Source organism: Thunnus thynnus, chromosome 7 (genome assembly GCF_963924715.1).
Source record: "Thunnus thynnus chromosome 7, fThuThy2.1, whole genome shotgun sequence".
NCBI lineage: Eukaryota > Metazoa > Chordata > Actinopteri > Scombriformes > Scombridae > Thunnus > Thunnus thynnus.
Genome location: NC_089523.1, coordinates 34,160,575 through 34,181,527, shown reverse-complemented (window position 1 = coordinate 34,181,527; position 20,953 = coordinate 34,160,575). Strand labels below are relative to the sequence as shown.

Here is a 20,953-nt window from a genome sequence, read left to right as displayed (position 1 = left end):
GAAGAGGAGCTGCAGCTTTGATTTGGCTTCATTTCTGTTCTAATGAAACTCATTTTATTCTTTTACTGATGACTCTCTTGTTTCTGTTCAGAGCCTGTCAGGTTGGTGGGAGGAGCCAGTCGCTGTGCAGGTACACTGGAGGTGAAACTGGGAGAGTGGAGACCAGTGAGATACTCTGACTGGACCATGAAGGAAGCAACTGTTGCCTGCAGAGTTCTGGACTGTGGCTCTGCTGTTTCAACAGGAATCAGAAATGAGCCCTCAGACAGATCTGTATGGAGGATCAATCATGACTGTGTTCAGTCTAGATCTTCACTGAGGGACTGTGTATCATCATCATCACGTTCCTCTTCCTCCATCATACAGCTCACCTGCTCAGGTAAGTCCATCAGTGACATCATCTATGACAGTAATATTTTCCTTCCTCTGTTGCAGTCAGTCTTGGGGAGTAACAGAATATATGGAACAGTGTTACGTAATTAGGATCCAAAAAAAAAAAAAAAGGTAACTGTATTCTGTTAAAGTGACAGAAAAAAAGAAATAATCAGATTAGCCATATATTTAGTAAAAATGGGGATTATTAGCAGGATTACAATTTTAAAAGACATTTTAAAATAAAGAAGGATATACTACCATGCATGCGTACACATAGGCGTCCTGCACATCTGTATCCAGCTACTGGACACACTGAGCCGGGGGACCCACAGCAACACTGTCCCGTCCTGCAGTCTGCTGCTGGGGCTTCTCTGGCTTGTTCTTGCAGCTCATGAATGTGATGTTTCTCCGTGGGGAGCAGCAACATGTGCACCTGTGTGGTGTGAAGTGTGACACAGTTTTAAGGTCACATTTCTCTCAGATACGCCAAGTACCCGACATTACGGTGCACCTTGTGTAATAAGTACATGAGTTTATATCTCTACTTCAGAACAGACAGCTCATTCTCTCCTGTGTACCTCTGGTGTGTTTTATCACAGGAAGAAAACCTCTATTCAATATACTGAGCATCTGATTTGCTGAAGGTTTCCAGGCAGTTATGAGCAACAGTAACTGTGACAGACATAACATGTGCATGGTACTATATCGCTTGTGTTTTCTTTTTAATTCAGTAGGTGGACAGCAGATTTGTTCAAAAATAGTATGTGTGGTCTTATTCTATGATTTAATCTAAAACAGAGCATTTTCTGTTTGCCTTGTAAAAGGAACAGATTTTATTTCTGCTTTATAAACTGCACTATGTGGTCATGTGCTGTGCCTTTTCATTGTAGGTCCATAGTCTACTGTCTGATACTGATAGGGATGTGCAGACAGTCCAGTATTTTCTATTTGTATTTGAGTAAAAGTGGAGAGGAACAAGGCTAGGGCTTATTTAGCGGCAGACAAAAACAAAAAAAGGGGGGGGAGCATAACTCAAACTAAAAAAACAAACAAAAAAACTACAAACCAAACCACCACGTGTCATGCCAATGTAAGGGGGGGGGAATTACCACCGGGGACGCCTGCCGCACACCTCGCCAGCTCCTGTCCTAAAAGAAAAGAAAAACTTATAATACCGCTCATAGGGGGACACTCAGACAGATACAGTAAATTACACAGTTAAAACAGGAGGGTTATACTAAACACACACAGCATCCACATACACACAAACAAAGAAGAGAATAAGCTAAATAACTAATTCAGTAACTGACACTGACTAAAAATATACAAACAAAGAAAACAAAGTAGCAGATAACAAAAAATTAACCCAAACTCAGCTGTGGGCAGAGACCAGGAGTGGTAGCAGCAACCCCGACAGCTAATATTAAACTAAATAAACAAAAAGAAAATTAATTAACTCACAACAAATAAATCAATAAGCAAAGAGAAGAGAACTGATTCAAAACAGGAGTTGTGATGGGATGGAGAACCAAAGCTGCAGAAGCACACTGTGCACTTTAAGCCGCGTGTGTAGATACTGGCAGCAGCAGCAGCAAAGAGGGAGAGAGACGGAGCGGCTGCACCGGGGCTGGAGGCCGTGGAAAGCCGTCCTTCACGATGCCCAGCTGGCGGCACGATGCAGCCCCACACAGAGCGCAGGAGGAGAGGAGGCACAAACTGTGGCCTTAACAGCTACAGCAGACAGAAAGCACGACTGTTTGAATATACAGCAATTATACCTAGCATATAATAGTTATAAATACTGTCAGTCTTACCCAAGCGAAGAGAGCTTAACACCCGGCCCAACATACAATCACCACCTCACGATGCAGGCAGAGAGCAGATGCCACGCTCCCTCAAATCCTCACAGCTGCACACCAAACCGGCTCGGCCAACACTGCTGTAAAGTGGTCACACAACGGCCGCTGTCACACCATAATGTCCCATAAAACATGTATAGCAGCGCCAGTGATTACTTACAAGTTGTTTTTGCGCCGTCAGCTGGAGCACGCCAGACAGAGTCCGCACCCGGTTGATGCACATCTGAGCGCTGGAGTGAAAGCAGGACTAATAAACCAGGTGGCACCGCGGCGCAATCAGCCGCAGGTGAGACTAATTGAGACTAATTGCAGTGGAGGTGGAGCAGCACTCAACCTGCCACACTAAGTTCATTTACTACTCTGTTGCAGTGGTCATTAAAGAGACACATATCTGTATCAAGGCCAGATTTCAACACCTTTTTGAGCAGTCTCTTTTCTTCATCAGAGTCCAGATATGTTCTGTCAACCAGGGAAGGTTTGCCTTTTTGTGCCTGTTACACGATTTCTTAACAAATGTGTCCTTAGTGTTATTAACAATTATTAACATTCTTACAAAACATTACGCAAGGCAAGTTTATTTGTATAGCACATTTCAACAACAAGGCAATTCAAAGTGCTTTACATAGAGAATAAAAGGCATCAAAACAGAATATAAAAGCAACACAAGTAAAAAGACAAAAACAATTAAAAAATGTTAAGTTTGGAAATAAAAAGAAGCTAAAAGGGAATAAGACAGATAAAACAGGAGAATAAAAGTTACAGTGCAGTGTAAGATATTAACCCTCAAATTTGGTTTAATAAAAGGCAGCAAACAGAAAAGTTGTGCTTTTCAGCTGTGATTTAAAAGAACAGAGTTGCAGCAGACCTGCAGTTTTCTGGGAGTTTGTTCAGATATGTGGAGCATAAAAACTGAACACTGCTTCTCCAGGTTTAGTTTGTACTCTGGAGACAGAAAGCAGACCTGATCCAGACCACCTGAGAGGTCTGCATGGTTCATAATGTAGCAGCAGATCAGAAATGTTTTTCAGCTCTAAACCATTCAGTGCTTTATAAACCAACAGCAGTATTTCAAAATCAATTCTCTGACAGACAGGAAGCCAGTGTAAAGATCTGAGAACTGGAGTGATATGATCCACTTTCTTGGTCTTAGTGAGGACTCGAGCAGCAGCGTCTGAATCAGCTGCAGCTGTCTGATCGATTTTTTAGGGAGACCTGTGAAGACAGCGTTACAGTAGTCGAGTCTACTGAAGATAAACAAGTTTTTCCAAATCCTGCTGAGACATAAGTCCTTTAATTCTTGATATATTCTTCAGGTGATAGTAGGCTGACTTTGTAATTGTCTTAATGTGGCTGTTGAAATTCAGGTCTGAGTCCATGACGACACCAAGATTTCTGGCTTGGTTTGTAGTTTTTAACATTATCGATTGAAACTGAGTGCTGACTTTTAAATGTTCTTCCTTGGCTCAAAAAACAATTACTTCAGTTTTGTCTTCGTTTAATTGAAGAAAATTCTGACACATCCAATCGTTGATTTGTTCAATGCACTTAGTGCTTGTATTGGACCATAGTCCCCTGGTGATATGGTTATGTAAATTTGTGTGTCATCTGCATAACTGTGGTAGCATATTTTATTGTTTCCCATAATCTGAGCTAGTGGGAGCATGTAGATGTTGAACAGAAGAGGTCCCAGAATGGAGCCTAATTACCTGTAGACACAAAGTAGTCCCAGTCCTTTAAGTAGGATTCAAACCAGTTGACAATCTGTAGAAGATCTGAGGCCATGCAGTTTGAAACAGTTTTGAAAAAGCCTGTAGGCAGAATACGAAGGCAGCAAGAGGAGGATTTCAGATGTTGTATAATGTCCTCCAGGTTTTTATGGTTGATTGGATGGGATTGTGTCATACTACTCAAATTGATTTTAAGTGGACATAGGGACAACGCATATCCTGCACCTGATATGGAGGCACTGACTGCTTGTCTAATTTTCTGAATTTTGTCAGTGAAGAAGGCAAATTCATTGCAGGCCTTGGTGGATAGAAGTTCAGGGGCTACTGACACAGGAGGGTTTGTTAGCCTGTCGACAGCAGTAGATAAGGCACGTGCATTATTATTATTTTTGTCAATGATATCGGAGAGGAAGGACCACCTTGCATTTCTCAGTTTCAAATTATAAATGTCAAGTCTCTCTTTATAGATGTTATAATGAACCTGGAGATTTGTTTTTCGCCACCTGCGTTCAGCTTTTCGACATTCTCTTTTTTCCATTCTGACCAGTGTGGCATTTCTCCATGGAGATCTTTTCTTACCAGAGACAGCCTTCACCTTAGTAGGTGCAATGGCATCAATAACATTTGTAATTTTAGAACTGAAATTATCTACAAGCTCATCAACCGAGACCCAAGAGAGGGCGGGTATGACAGAGAAGGCCTGAATAAATATTTCACTGGTGTTTGCAGTGATATATCGTTTAGTGATTAACGTTTAGTGAAGAGGGAAAAGTGGACACAAGGTGTTGTAATGGCACAAACTGCACCAGTCATACAAGATAAATGTAGGAACACAAGGAGTAAAGAAACACCATGTGGACCAGATGTTGGCACGTTCAGAGCAACCACACCAGGAGACTGTAGGCTCTGAAGTGCATCCTCCCATGTAGTACTACACCTCACCCTGGTACTAGCCTCAACCTGAAAATAATGAAAATCTAGTTTCTTTAACTAACGCGACATCTGAAACACACCACTCCACTGAACCACCCCATGCTGGAGATATTCAAGTATCAGAGATTAAACCACTTGAATGTTAACAAGATGATTGAAAGGACTGAAAGAGTTGTGCAGTGACATAAGAGACTATTTAGTTCTAGGAAAAAAGGGTTCCAACATACAAATAATATACTGGAATGAAATGAAACTCCCATTCCTTATTTTGTGTTAAAGAAAAAGTATTTTGGTTTAATTTTAACAACATATTAAAGTTGGGAGGAGATCTTATGTAATGTAATGTAATGATTAATGTACAGGTGTTATTTGGCATGGTGAACACTAGTTGGCGCTCTAAGCCTTTATATGACAGTCTGTACCAATGAAGTGCTTTTCCCCACAGTAAAACAAGTGGGGATGAAGTCAACACGTCCGTGTTCCTCTCAGAGTGTGTGTGTCAAGATCGGTTGCACATGAACATATAAGTGAGCAACAAAACAAGATCAGTATTACAGTACCACCAGAGACTCCTCAGCCGGGCTCCAGGAGGAGACCTCCTGAGATGAATTATATTTCTGTTTGTAATGAGACGAATTATATTTGTTATAGTATAAAAGGTGGTAAATAAAGATCAGTATTACATTTTAGATCCTCCCTCTCTCCAGACTCTGTCAGGCTGGTGAATGGGACTAGTCTGTGTTCAGGCAGACTGGAGGTGAAGTCTGAGCAGTCGTGGTCCTCAGTATGTGAAGCTGACTTTGACCAGCAGGATGCAGAGGTGGTCTGTAGGGAGCTCGGCTGTGGGGCTCCTTCAGTCCTCCAGGGGGCGCTCTATGGAGAAGTGGAGGCTCCAATGTGGTCCAAAGAGTTCCAGTGTGGAGGCCGTGAGTCTGCTCTTCTGGACTGTGGAAGATCAGACTCAGCTAGAAGCACCTGCTCACCTGGCAAAGCTGTTGGACTCACCTGCTCAGGTAGAAGAGGAGCTGCAGCTTTGATTTGGCTTCATTTCTGTTCTAATGAAACTCACTTTATTCTTTTACTGATGACTCTCTTGTTTCTGTTCAGAGCCTGTCAGGTTGGTGGGAGGAGCCAGTCGCTGTGCAGGTACACTGGAGGTGAAACGGGGAGAGTGGAGACCAGTGCGTGATTCTTACTGGACCATGAAGGTAGCAGCTGTAATCTGCAGAGTTCTGGACTGTGGCTCTGCTGTTTCAATAGGAATCAGAAATGAGCCCTCAGACAGATCAGTATGGTGGATCGATCATGACTGTGTTGGGTCTGGATCTACACTGAGGGACTGTGTATCATCATCAGGTTCCTCTTCCTCCATCATAGAGCTCACCTGCTCAGGTAAGTCCATCAGTGACATCATCTATGACAGTAATATTTTCATTCCTCTGTCACAGTGAATCGGTGGATTCCATTGGACTGAACTGTAAACTTATCCAGGATGACGGCATCCTAAAGGGTAGAGAAGTTAGCTTGTTCCTGGAGGCTCATTGCTTCAAACTGAGACAATCTGCAGCTTTAAGCAACCTGCTGTGGTTCACTCACACACCCTGCAGTTCTCCTGAGCAGCTCAGTCACATCCACCTTACAAGCAACAACTACATTACATATTAATATAGTTGTTGCTTGCTGCCTGAACAAATAAGCAACTGTTTGCTAACAAGTTCAATATATCAACTTAAAGCTGATGATGTCAGTGTCGTGTTCACTACTTGTTCCTGTTGGAAACTATTGTGCCTGCAGTGTTGTATGAATGTCTTATTAACATGTTGATCAGCTGTTTTCTGTCTGATCTGAAGGCAGCTGAGGATGTTAATCTGTTTCCTCCTCTGCTCTCTGACTCCTCTGTATTACACATGAATGTAGGAGTTCTCTGTGTTGTGTGATCACCTCACTGATCAACGTTCATTTATTTGAACAAACAAATGAGGAGAAAACAACATTCAGCTTCTCACAGAGGAAGAAGGATTCATCATCTCTCTGTGTTTACAGACCTGCTGCTTCAGCCAATCATCTCTGTGTCTTCTACCATGGACGGGGTCTCCGAGGCCCAGCAGCAGGGGTTTCTGGTGCGTCGGGGCTCCGACTTCACCATCAGCTGCTCCGTCCAGCCTCAGTACCCAGGAGGCTCCTTCCAGCTCACCTTCACCTCCTCCAACACAGCACACATCTACACCCAGTCAGCTGTCAATCACTCTGCTGACTTCCTGTTTCCTGCTGCAGACCCCACCCACCAAGGAAGCTACAGCTGTGTTTATAGCGTCTATGTTTTCGCTCATAACTTCTCCTCTGAGAGCCGTCTGCTGTCTCTCACTGTCACAGGTAAGCTGAAGCAGAGTGTGAAGCTCAGTGGAACTGAGACGTCACACTGACTTTGTTTCCATGTTTGTAAAAATGATAAAAAGTCATCAGGCAGCAGGACCGACCCAGCGACCTACAGAGAGCTGAGGCAGAATCTGATGAAGGAACTGTAAACTGTTTCCTTCCCAGCTTCTTTAATGTTATTGAATCATAATAACTGTGTTGTAGTGAAAAGTAAAAGACAGCAAACGAGTCAGTGAAGCCAGATAAGCACTATAATGATAATACACAGGACTTTACATGATGAGCTGAATGTCATCAGGAGAACTCAGAGCTTCACCAGGATCACATTTGATTTAACTGCATGTAAAAATGTTGATTGTTAACAATCAGTTGAATCATTTCAACCAGACAGGAGCTTTAAGGAGACAATCAGCAGACTTTCATTCATTCTTTCAAACCAGCTGTAAACACGAGTTGTTTTTGTCCAACATCATCAGCATACAGAGGAGATCAGATGAACTTATTCTCTAAGAGCTCAATCAACAAGCTGCTTCACACTTCAGTGATTTTAGGAGATTTAACGTCACTAAAGTTTCTGTTTGATGGGAGCTGTTGTTCTCATGATGTCATGTGATCTAATGTGATGACTGAATGTGTCTCGTCAGATCCAACAGTTCATATCATCAGACTGGTCGTCCTGCCGGTGACTCTGCTGTTGATCATCGCTGTCGTCGTTTTCATCCTGAAGGTACTGAACACATGTTTGTTGTTTAGAGGACTGGTTGAAATGAAGCACTCAGCCTGTTTATATTGAACTGAAGAGAGGAGTGATGCAGTAACTTAGATCTGTGTTGTCATGTCTCTCCAGGCCAGCAGGGGGCAGAAGTCAGGCCCACAGGAGAACATTGAGCTGGATTCTTATAACCTCGGTGTTTCCAGAGCTGAAGGAGAGCCGGCTGAAGAGGAAGGAGCTCAGGGAGCAGAGTAGGACCTCCAAGGAGCCACAAACCACCGAAGAAGAAAATCATCTTTGGGTTCATCTCTCCTCTCAGTCTCAGCCAGGTTTTTGCAGCCCAGTACGGCGAGGAATGACGTCCATACTGGTCGATTCCACAGCTTCTGATTTACATCCAGCACCAACGCTCAGTGCCACAACAGGAAGTAGTGAGACCTTTATTAAGACCAGTAGAAGAAGAGCAGAGAGGAGATCTGATTGGACCATTTGTAACATGATTATCTGTATATAGTTATATTTTATCATCATTAACTTCTCTCATGTGAACAGCTGTAACTGTTTTTTACTTAAATATTTTTATGAATCCAGAGTTTTATGGTCTCATCTGGATAAATGTTGAGTCAACAAATCATTTAAAAATCCATCCAGTTGTTTGATGGTTTATATCTTTTTTCTTCACTGCCTTTTATATACTATATACTACTTATTCAGCTGAAATGTGTTATTGCTTTTTTTTTCCAGAATATTTGCTTTTTGAGTTAAAGAAACAGAATAAAAGAAAAAGTTATTAAGTGAAATCAAATGTTTTATCTTTGTTTTGCTGTTTTCAGGGGAAAATTCTTTTGTTTGACAGAATTTAAAGCACATGTGTTTCTGCTGAATGTTCACTCAGCCTGCATTTATTGGATGTGACAGTTTCATGTAAATAAATCAGTTTCTAATGTATCAATAACACTTTTACACTTTGTTGGTTTCATTTTGAAGGTTAGACCCCCAAAATATTTTAGGAATGTCATGATATTCTGGCCTCTCTACACTGAAAATCAAATAATACAATTATTATTTATTTGTTTCAGCGCAGACTTAGACTGCGTCTATATTAAAAGGACAGTTCACAGTTTTTCAAGTGTGTTAGACCAGCAGTCAGGTGTCCATATGAACAGTGAAAGATGTTTTCCTTGCTGTAATCATTCCTCCTGTTCATGCTGGATATTAAAAGATCCTTCAAATGTGCTTTCAATGGAAGTGTTGGAGGCCAAAATCCAAAAGTCTAAAGTCTAAAAGTCTCTGTGAAGCTCAAGCAGGAGCATGCATATAATCTATAGTCTGAAGCTTATATTCAGCTTCAGCAGTCTGAGTTAGTCATATCAAGTGGATATCTGACACATTTACAGTCTTTTTAGAATCAAATTCCCTCTTTGTGTTTCCTCGGACAGTGTTTCCCTGTTGAGCTGCAGGTGGAAGTATAGTAACAAAAAGAGGAACTTTGGTACTAAAAAGACTGTAACGTCGAAAGATATCTACTTGATTTGACTCATTTGGACGCTGAAGCTTCATATTAGCTTCAGATAAACTTTTAAATCCATTTTTGCACAGGAGGAGGACTGTTGATTTTGTCCCCCATCACTTCCATTGTAAGTGCATTATGAAGGGATCTTCTAATATCTTGTGTTTTGGTGCATAACAGTAAAAAAATTGAAGGTAAAGAGAAAAATACCACTATCATGAAACATAGGTGATATAAGTATAAAAACAAAAAACATTAAAATGTAAAATATTGTAAATATATCAGAAAATATATTCTAAGTGAAAAGAGTTATAGAACTGTACAAGATATTGATGGGAATGTGTAAAAGTTCACAATAGTTTTAGCAGTTTTAACCCAACACAGCACTGAAGCTCTATATGGGTGACACCCATCAGCACAACAGCAACAATACATATCACAAAGTCTTAACATCAATCTTTTAAATAATAAAAAAAGCTAACGTTCGCGTGCTAGCCAAATAAGCCACCGAGGCTAACAGTTTAGCTAGCTAGCGAGCGGATAAGGTAATGCCGGAAATGCAAAGGTATAATGACAGAATGAGGAAAAACCACAGACAGTAAAAAATATGGACGTAGCCACTGTGACGTCACCCACTGGTTTCTGAAGAGCAATTTTGAAGCTCAAAGTGGGCAGCTCCCGCCGTCGCCATCTTGGCGGTGCCTGACTCCGTCTAACTCGCGGCTAATCCAAAATGGGCAAAGAGGTGGAGTTGAATGAGGCCTGGTTGCTGAAACAAGCCACCTAGCAGCTGGTGAACTGTCACTCAAAGCAGCCATGTCCTTAATTATGCAGAACTTTACAGCTTAATAAAATTTAAAACAGATAAATATTAGAAAAATTCACCCCCATACATTCATGAACAGGGAAATTAGCTACAGAAACCAAAACCATTTTTTGTACCAGGCTGTTTATTTCTGCTGTAAAGTTGGGCATTTTAACCTAGGCGTCTATGGGGATCAACTTGCTTTTGGAGCCTCAAGTGGCCATTCAAGGAACTGTTTTTGGTACTTCAGCATTGGCTTCATTTTTCAGCCCCGGAGATTGCCGCTTGGGAAAAACATGAGGCTGCTGGGAATATCGACATTTTCCTCAGACATATTATAAAATTACTAAGAAAACTCTATATGACAAAAATTATAATATATTGACTTACCAACCACCAAAAAATGAACTTCCATGGCCTCCGCCATTTCTGAAAATGTCAGCAACACGTCACAACTTGTGAACTCTGAGCTTTTCAGGAAATTTCCACCTCAAAGTTGTGAATACCGCAACAGGGGGGCGTTCATGGACTCTTCTCATGAACACAGTAAACACACATTTGAAGATTCTGCTTTACCATAACATTTGGGATGGAACCAAGGTGGAACATTACAAATATACCTTACTGGTAAGACCAAGAGGGAATGCCCCATGAAGGTTAATACACCTGCCGTTATTGATCAAGTCAATTATCCCTTCATAGCTAAAGGGTTAATAGAGTTCATAGTCATAATAGTAAAATAATGTTTTCCTGTTAAAGTGCACCTTGAGGAAAAACTAGAGTTGTAGTTTTTATCTATTATTTGTCTTTAATTTACAGGTTGTTTTTGATACCAGAACAACATTCACCTGTAAGGCTCATTATGAACATTATGACCAGTGTTATATATCTAATTGTTGCTGGCTTGTTATTGGTCAAAGTCACGGGTCTCTGATCCTTTGCTTTAGTTTCATTTTCATGGTTGGGATACAGATTTTATTGTTTCAGTGCACACAAAAACAATCTGGGTCAGATGGACTTCTCACTGGTTTTACTGGTATCAGGTATCATCTCCACAACCCACACAGGTAAAGTTTCATCATACTCTTCCTGTTTGTTAAATCTCTGGTTCCAGTCTTCTACTCCAGAGGCAGAAGAATTACAGACTTCATTCCACTTCCAGTGTTTTCTGCTTCCCGCAAAATGATTAATTTTTCAATGAGGAGCTTCATTAGTGTTTTGTTGTCATTTAAGGAGTTTGTATTGTACAGTAGATCAGAGGTGCCCAGCTGCTACCAGCCTGCAAGGAAACAACATGATTCTTCAAAGAAATAAAATAATAATTGTAACCCAGGTCCCATGTAGCTGTGTTATAATTATCTTGTGTAGTACAATGGGACAGGGCGTGAGTTCGTTGTTGAACTGTTATATGTATGATTATCCTTCAATTTATCTCTTTTGAGTTTTACCACAAATATTTATTTCTAATCTTACTCAACAAAATTAATAAGGACACCACACCACTGTACTTTAAATGCAATAATCTTGATACAAGTATTTATTTACAAACTAAGATGATAAAATTTGGTAACTCTTTCTTTATAAAATAAAATACAAAAAAATACTCAAAATGTTATAAATAGAAGTGTATAAAATAAAATTTAAAACAAGTTTCTTTAGTTTTAAACCTTTTCCTTTAAATTTAAAAAAAAATCAATTTTATACCTTCATACCTCTTTTAATCAGAATAAATACCTTTTAACTACTCTTAATAAAATTATCTTTTAACTTTCTTTTAATCAGAATAACCCTTTAAACCTGTAAAGCCCAAATATAGAAAAAAATGAGTAAATTTTTTCCACCTTTCAGATGTTGTAGGAGGCCTCTGATGCAGAAATTAAAGGGTTTTTGATTTTTTTTTACGTTTTAGTAGGTTTTTACAGAAATGTTGTTATATTACAACATCAGGCCTTGCTGGGAGCAGAATTTCTGTATTCTTACTCACATTCTCTGAACAAATATACAGAACTAAGGGTAATTTGCAGAGTTGACTTCTTCTGTAGCCCCATAACAGCATATACCATGAATAATAATCACACAACAGTCATATTTTTATGAATAGTCATTTATTAATAAAAAAAAACAGAATAAAATTGTATTTACAAAACTGAATTTCATCTCCATCCCAGTGTTCAGCCATGTTCATTTGCAGTGATGGTCCCAAAGACACTTCTTTTCTTCTGAGAAGTAAAGATGAACATCACACTTGCTGCATAGCTTGTTGGTTTATCTTTTATTGCAGTGTCTGCAGCATCCTCTCCTCGTCTTCACTGGAAAATGTGCGATTTTTCAGCGAGTGATACCTTGTCACGGGGCACGGTGTGTTTGTTTGTTTGGGGCTCGACGATAATCACTGGCTGGGAAGTCAGTGGGTTGTTGGGTTTTTTCGTCCACTTCACTGGCATCTTCATCTGCCTCTTCGTCACTTGCATCAGTGTTGTCTGATTTCATTTCAAAATCACTCTCTCCATTTTGGCAACAGTCACATCCTGCACACTGTATAGAAGATCTCTCTTTGCTGGTTGCATTCAGAAATGGAAAAAGTAAAAACAAATAATAACTATATGTATTAATGATACATAAGTATAACTATTATACTGTATGAGATAACCTGAAGGAATAGATAGGGTGGTGGACCAAGTGTTCAGGATTGAGAGCTAAGTATTTTCCAGGCTAAATAATATCAATGCAAATTAATCCTTATTCATTTATACATTTCACACAATACTGTCTGACGGGCCTATTATGCTCTCTACTTATCATACTTAAAGGAGTACTTGCCTTACCCCAAAACATTTACATCCCCACACCAGGACCATTCACACCTGTCCCTGAACAATGCAACAACCATCCCCCAAAACATTCAGAACAGTCAGAACCTGTTTCTAACTAATGTAACAGGCAACTATTTGGGCAAGCAAACAAAGCCCAGAAAAAGCCCAGGATAAGATACAGTTTCTGCTACAGATATAGCTTCAAATACTGCAACCAGAAACAGTTTATTCACTGTTCAATTCTTGTCTAAACTCAACATTTTAACAGAGAAAACAAATTTAGAACCTAGTTATTGTGAATCAAAGAAATTATATTTCTATTAGTATTTTTTCCATATGTGAACATGTGAGAAGTGCAATGTCCCCAAGTCATGTGTAAGGTGCACATGCTATTTTGACTACCACTCTAACCCAGCGTTGTAAAATTACAACATAGATAATAACAAGCTCAAAATCAATTTGATGAATGTATTCCACAATAACTAAGTATCTACATGTTCTAGATATTGTAATTATCACAAAAAAATATTCAAGGCATGTTGCTTACTTATTTCTTGACAAATCCGGTCCAATAAAAGAAGAAGATGAGCTTGACAGAAAGTTTGCAGGTAGTGTGAGTTCATGGCCAGATGGCCGGACCTATAAACACATTTACTATCCAAAGGTATTGCAAGGATAAACAATTGGACCCACTGACTATGTAAATGTGGTCTTTAAAAAAAAAAACATTTACAGATTTTTTTTTTTTTAGGAGAGCTAAAAGTGATTGTTGTAATATTGCAACAGTGGGCTTTACGGGGTTAAACAGTGCTTATATGAAAAAAAACCCTTTTAAATACCTTAAATCAAAAATAGTTACCTCTCAAATGCCTCTTGAACAGAAAATTACCCTTCGAATATGGTTAATGTTAACAAAACAAAATTTTTGATTTCATACACAACCCAAAATCACTCAATGTTTACCTGTGGGCCCACACACACGCACACCTTCCCTCTTTAATCAATAATTTCACCCTGTTGCAGGCCTGATTTGAAGCTGGCGTGCGGTGAGGCCTAAAAACTTGAATGTCCGCTTCACTCTGACATGAGCAGAAAACAAAAAGCACGTGCAAGTTCAGTTAGTTCAGTTAATTTCAGTTAGTACTCACGAATCCCAAGCGAGCTGTTAGTGGGGGATAGCAGTCACAGGGGCAATGGCAGTCACCGTTGAGCAGTTCGTGGACAGGAATCACAGGACGAAAATACAGCGTCCGTCTCCTGGAAAGACCGGGAAAAACCGCTCCGACCTCTCTCTCTCCATCTCGCCACATATCCTTTCAGCATTTTAACTCAGTTGAGCCATAATATCAAACGCTAGTTCATGGCGAATTAACATGAAGTCTGTTTTAACTGGGAAACATTACAATGCCACAGTAACAGTATGATATCAAGGCACATGTACATGGTATGCTAAGCTAACTAGCAGGCGGCTAACTAACATCATGTATTATCACTACAACGGTTAGTTACAGCACCAAACAAAAGGCATATGCTTATTTGCCTTTTTTCGAGTTAAAATCAAGTTATTATCAGGACCACGAGTCGTCGACCTTGTAGATAAAACTTGTAATACTCTCAGCGACACGCTGCTCGTCTCTCCTTTCTCGGACAACAGTACTTCTGCTCGTGAAACGCAACACTACCCTGACATGCGCCACTTGTCCCGCCCTTTCTCGAGGGAACAACTTGGATTGGCTGTTAATTTGTTAAAGACCCAACAACAACACAAAACAGGTTAGGTTGCACAGCTGATTACACAGACTTTGGATTTAAAAAAACTAGTCTTCTCCTACATGAATTTTCAAAAAACATTACTCTTTTTTACCAGTACTTAACATTTTAAATTTTACATATATTTAAGCATTTTTCCAGTACATATTTAAACCAGTTTTAGTGTTATGAACTTTTGTGTGTTATACAACTATTTACATGCTGTGTTACTGCTTTTTATGAACTGTAGGATTTTAGACAGGGCTACATAATCATAGCCTATTACAGGTTCTTTATGCTGTAATAACCTTGAACTGGTGCTGCATTTTTCCTCATCACTTCCTCAACTCAGCAGAACATTACATCTGTGTGACAACACTCCCTGACAGCTGCTGAGTCTGTATGTTTTAATTAAGTAACCGCAAGGAAATACAGAGCAAATAAGGTTTAGGTTTCTATTCAGTTTGTTTTTATGCTCCCCCACTAGCATGAGTGAATTATGAGACAATAACAACAAGGCGTTCAGACTGAAAGAGACACAAATCAACCAGAACTCTCAGGTGCTGCTGTTGCGTCACAAACTGCATCTGAGCTTCAGTATTTAGTTGATGCTGGAGATGAAGAGCAACTGTCGGACTCCTCAGATCCACACTGACTCTCCTCTGCTCAGATATTACACTAAATACTGCAGCACACTGTACAAACATTACAGGAAAGTCTGGGATGCTGGTTCCACTTTCAGCAAAGCTTCTCTGTTGTCAAACTGATTCAAAATTGTACAGATTTTTCTGCATTTTAATGAAATGTTACTGTATTCTGAGTCAGCTGTGCAGCTGCAATATGAAGGAAAATAAAGAAAAAATAATATAATATTGGATTGGATTCAGGTGCAGATACCAAATATTAAAGGACTGACCAGGATCAGGAGCAAAAAACACAATCAGGACGAGTCTGCTTTTAACTGAACTGAGCTCTGAGACTTTTTAACAAGAAATGTTAACAGTCACTTCAAACTGAGGCCACAGGGTCCCTATGACCCCCTGGTTCTGTGCCTCATAGGCTCAGTAATCCCTCCATGCTTACAATCAGACAGAAATTACATTTCATTATTATCATATTATTATTAACAGTATTATCTTCATTTGAGTGTGTTTACAAATAGCTGCCCCATTTTAGAAATAGTCCTCCAATTTTAGAGAACCAGAAGTAATCTGACAAATGAAAGTAAACTTTAATCCAGTCCTGATGTTTGATATTCAGCATCAAATCATTGACGGGATCAGCTGGTACTTGCCAGGTAGCTACAGGCTGGTCTGATAATTGGTAAAGAGCTCCTCCTGGTGGAGAGAATCAGCCTGATGGATGAAACTTCTGTAAGGAGCCTCATATCACATCTACAAGATGAAGCTTGCTTTTTGTTGCTTGCTCATCAAGAAGGGACAATGTTGTACAGCTGCTTTGAGTCATGTGACGGCCAGGTTCAGTCTCACTGGGGTGGAGACCAGGTGATGTATGCTGACTTCAAGAGTTGACAAACAGTGTGGATGGCGCCACTGCTGTCAGAGGTGAAAACACAACGTCGGCTGGGTTTTACATACTGGCTGCAGTTAGTAAGGAGAGATTGTGTAAATACTGTCTCCCTACAGATGTGCAGATCCACAAGAATCCCACTGAGGAAAAAGGTGAAGAGATGATATATTCGTTACTCTCCTGATCAACCTATTTAGACAGGAGGAGCCAATAATACGGACTGCAGAGGGCAGAGTCACACTGGCAATAAACCAGTTCAACAAAGCAGATGTTCCAATCAGTTCTTCCTCTGGAGGCTCAGCTGTAATGAATGTAAACCTGCAGTCAGACTTCAGGTCAAAACATTGAACGTGATTCTGATTGAAAACATAACAACATTCAACTTAATGTAAATGTAACCCCCATACATTTAACAGACTCTAAACTCTGCTATTTAACTCCACTTGTTTATAGTTTATAGTGGCATAAGAAAGTTAGTTAAACCTTCATTGATTTTTGTATACGCACTGACTCATATGTCACCCTCATTTACCCACATTTAACAGATATTCAGTCAAATGTATTGCTAGAGTTTTTGTTGTAGTTTGACTAAATGTCCAGCAGGTGGCGGTAAGCGCCTGCAGAAGGGCTGTTTTCAGTAGTGAAACAGATGAACCGAGTCCAGCATGTGTACAAGCGAGCGAGTAAAAGAGAGAAAAAGTTGTTTATATTTGTTGAAATCAGTGTAAAAGTTGTCCAGAGGAGATTCAGCTTGTTCCGGGATATTATTGATTACCAGAGGATGAAGCAGGATCGCTATTAGACGTTTTTTGATGACGATTGTCCGGTGAGTGTGTTTACCTTTCAGTGCTAGCTTAAAAATCTTAAAAAATGTTAGCTCACTTTATGACGGTGGATGTAAATAAAAACAAACGGATTAATGTGTTGTCTGTAACTAAAACAGAAGCACTGTTAAGATTTGTGATGTGTGCATTTTCAAAGAAATGATATGAGATGTGAGATATTATTGCTGTCAGAAATTATTGTCTTGTGAATTTTATTTTCCATTTATGTGCATGTTTTTATGTTCATTTTGTGAGCATTTAAGCCAGTAACAAGCTGGTAAAAGGCTAGAAAATAACCATAAAATCTTGATATTAATCTGCATACTAAAAGCAGAATTTGGACATCAACAGAAGTTAATTTCTTCGGTATGCAGGTTGGTTTTTTTGATGATCGATTTTCTGAGAGGACTCCAGCGAGCGGGAAGTTTATCAATGACCACGAGAGAATCAGAGCCAAGACGCTGCTGGACCTGGGGTCCGTTTCACAAAGCAGGTTCAACAAACTCTGAGTCTAATCCTGAACTCTGAGTTGATCTACTCTGAGATAGGAAACTCCGAGTTTCCGGTTCCAGAACAGCTGATTTGAGTCAGTTTATTCAACTCGGAGTAGTTTCACCTGGAGTTAAGCGCGTACACCACAACTATAAAAAGCCAGCATCAATTGAGCCCCGATTCAACGAGTCACCATGGCAACAGGGAAGCGGAGGGCTGCGTTTTTCGCCCCACTAGGGCTAGAAATCTTAATGCGATAATACGGCGAGTTTGAACATGTTTTCAAAAAGAAGTGCAACACCGCTGCAGCTGCAAAAGAGAGGGAGACGGCGTGGGAGAACATCGCTGCTCGGGTCAATGCGTAAGTTTAAATGTAGTCCTTTGCAATCACAACAATATTACAGAGGAAAACTGCTTGATTGGTCGCCTATTAATTTATTTCATTTAGGTCCAATCCCGCGAGGGAGAAGCGCACTTGGAAGCAGTTTAGGATGAAATATAAAAACATTGTTCAAACAGGTGAAACCTCGGCATAATCTCATGGGAGAACCTCATTTGATCATGTTTTACACTGTAAAGTAAATATTAAGTGGCTGTTTGACTGTGCAGTTGTTTTATCCCCAACATAATGCTGGTTTCACACACATAAATGTCTTCTCATCTATATCATGTTCTGTTAAATAATTAATCCTATTTAAACTAACACAGACTTCTACTCAGCCAACAGAAAGAAGGCAGATGCCCGTAAAACGGGTGGTGGTCCAGCACCGCCACCTCTAACGGAGGCAGAGGAGCTGGCCCTAAGCCAAAATTTAGGAAGGCCAGTGGCTGGCTCCGACATTGTACAAAAAACTTCCGTTTGCAAAGAAACACAGTGCAACACACAATATCTGCTGGGATGTGAGAGCATGATTACGATTGGTAATGTTGCAAATGTAAGGACGGATTAGGTTTTGTATGTAGATGATGGACTGTGACGTGAAATGGTACCGCTCAAAAAGATAATTGTCTGGAAATGCTAGAACATCTATGCGCGGTCTGATAACCATCTCTCAACGAATATTTAATTCTCTGCGCAGTAATGCTGCACCTTCATCCACGGGATCGTTATCAAAAGGACATGCCATGTTAGTGAAAAAGTCGCCACCTACTGTGCCTAATGGACTTCTAATATACTGACTGATTTTTTTAATGATTTTTTTAAATGACAGACGGCAGAACTAGGCTACGCCAAAACTCGCCTGCTGACTGAATGAATGAGGAAATCAAATGGAGTGTGTGGCTCTGAAAGAGGGCGGAGACTGAGAGAAACTCGAGGTTCATTGAGAAAAACCTGGTCTCGACCAGGTTAGGTTCATAGAGTCTGTTACTACGGTAACTGACCGAGAGCTTAAGTTACCCCTCTCTGTGAAACAGGCTAGAGTTATCCCTCTTTCTCTGGTTTGAGTTACCTCCCTTTTTGAAACGGAAAACTCAGAGTTTCCCTCATTTCAGGGTTAACAAACTCTGAGTTTTCACTAAACCCGCTTTGTGAAACGGACCCCTGGACGATCCAGATCTCCATCTGGATTACAGATAAACTTGAGCAAAATACCGAAAATAAAATAAAAGGGGCCCCTGAACTGAACTAAACTTTCAGGGAAACTAAACTATTCGCATCTGAGGAGGAAATAAAGGACTATAAAATTATATTGAACTGACTGTGATGATATCTGGGTATTAACAAAAGGACTGAAGGGTGGACAATTTCATTTCATTTATATATTGATTTATTTTTTTGGTTTAATTTTTGAAGAGCTCTGAAAAAAGAGGAATACATTTAAATTGATCTATTTTATTTTAAAGGGGTGCATATACGCTCGAGCACGAAGTGATTTAGCGAAGTAGGACGTGATCCTGGATCAACATCCGCATCGCGGTCCTGGATCAACATCGCGATCAACCAATCACAGCCCTCTGACATCATCAGTGTGCTGCTTCTGTGCTTCCCTCAAAATTTCTTTGTGGCCCCAGAGACAATTGTGGTTTCTTCAGAGGTAAGCTAAGTTTTCCTAAGTGGATTTATTAATTTATTAATAGTCAGAAAACTGAACAAAATCCTTAACTGCATGTCTTTAATATTTAATATTACAGTCTAGTACCTACCCAGAGGTGTGGCTGTATGAGCTACTACAGGGTTAGCTAGAATATTGTTCACTAACAATAAAGGGGGTAAAGATAATAAAAGAGCCCTAATTTTGCTGTGGTCAGAATAATTCATCAATAAAATGAACATGAACATTGTAGTTTTTCTGGAAACAACTTATGATGTGAACTACCCCTGTTGATGGCTAGTTAAACCATACTTATTCATAAGAGAGACTCATTTTTGCTCTTTTCAAAGAGGCCATGCTGACAATAACAAAAAAAAACAAACAATAAAAAATACATCAGACTTATCCTTGACTTGTTTACCATTGTGAGTCACACAAAGATCTGTGATGAACACATTTTCCCTCCTTTATTTTCACACAAACATCTGTGATTCTTATAGATTCCTTTTAGTGAAAAATGATCCAACCCTTTGCCAAAAGTCCAGCTGCTTTGTTAAGTGTTTCTTCAGATTTTCTTTTGACCCTGTTAGCCGTCCTTCTGGCTAATTGCAGGTTTTTTATGACCTGAAAATAAGTCTCTGTTTTGCAGAGAAGAACAGTCAGTAAGTCTTCCATACGACGATTTCTTACTCCAGATAAAAACTGATATTTGAGTCGATGAAAGAACCTAAAAAACAGGAGATCAGTGTTAAAGATTATAAAATGTCTCTCTCTCTCTCAATACATTGGTGCAGCATTATTGACACAAGTTTAATAGGAGATAAGTCCTTTAAACTTTTTAAAACATACAGTACAAATAAACCATCTGAACCTTCAGGAAAATAGTGCTATAATATGTAAGTGCACATTTGAAGTAAAATGTCTTATTTCTATTCTATTTGTTGGGAATGTTATATAGGTTGGAATTATGCTTTTTTTTTACATAAAGAAATGACCTTTCCCAAAAGTTGTTGGTCTCTGAATCCCCACGGTCATAACATCGTCCAAAATCAGCCCATGTATGACCGACTGGTTCCCAGTACTTCTTGAAGTAATTGCACACCTCTGGATAGTCAGAAAAATCCTCAAGAAAGGTCTGAGCAACTCTGTCAAAATCAGTCTTCTGCATATTAAAAAAATGTAATTGTCATTCTGCAGTGTACCAAACTCAAACAT

General features: G+C 39.8%; 1 protein-coding gene and 1 long non-coding RNA gene across 3 annotated transcripts in view; one reads left to right on the top strand and one right to left on the bottom strand.

Moving 5' to 3' along the window:
• The window catches only part of LOC137186599 (scavenger receptor cysteine-rich type 1 protein M130-like), a 61,429-nt gene extending 52,499 nt beyond the window's left edge, over window positions 1-8,930 (top strand). The window contains exons 13-18 of the mRNA XM_067595649.1: window positions 92-379; window positions 5,602-5,907; window positions 6,002-6,286; window positions 6,938-7,267; window positions 7,915-7,997; window positions 8,118-8,930. Coding sequence (XP_067451750.1) covers window positions 92-379; window positions 5,602-5,907; window positions 6,002-6,286; window positions 6,938-7,267; window positions 7,915-7,997; window positions 8,118-8,237 — 1,412 coding nt within the window. The 3' untranslated portion in view covers window positions 8,238-8,930. The remainder of the gene's footprint in view (window positions 1-91; window positions 380-5,601; window positions 5,908-6,001; window positions 6,287-6,937; window positions 7,268-7,914; window positions 7,998-8,117) is intronic.
• Window positions 342-20,667, bottom strand: LOC137186602 (uncharacterized). Of its 2 annotated transcripts, XR_010929050.1 has the most exons (5): window positions 19,243-20,667; window positions 14,259-17,677; window positions 13,658-13,749; window positions 634-808; window positions 342-515 (listed from the first exon to the last, which is right to left on the bottom strand). It is a non-coding gene; the product is annotated as an uncharacterized lncRNA (long non-coding RNA). The 2 variants fall into 2 exon arrangements; XR_010929049.1 differs by lacking the exons at window positions 342-515; window positions 634-808 and adding an exon at window positions 11,395-12,854.
• Between the last annotated feature and the right edge of the window lie 286 nt (window positions 20,668-20,953).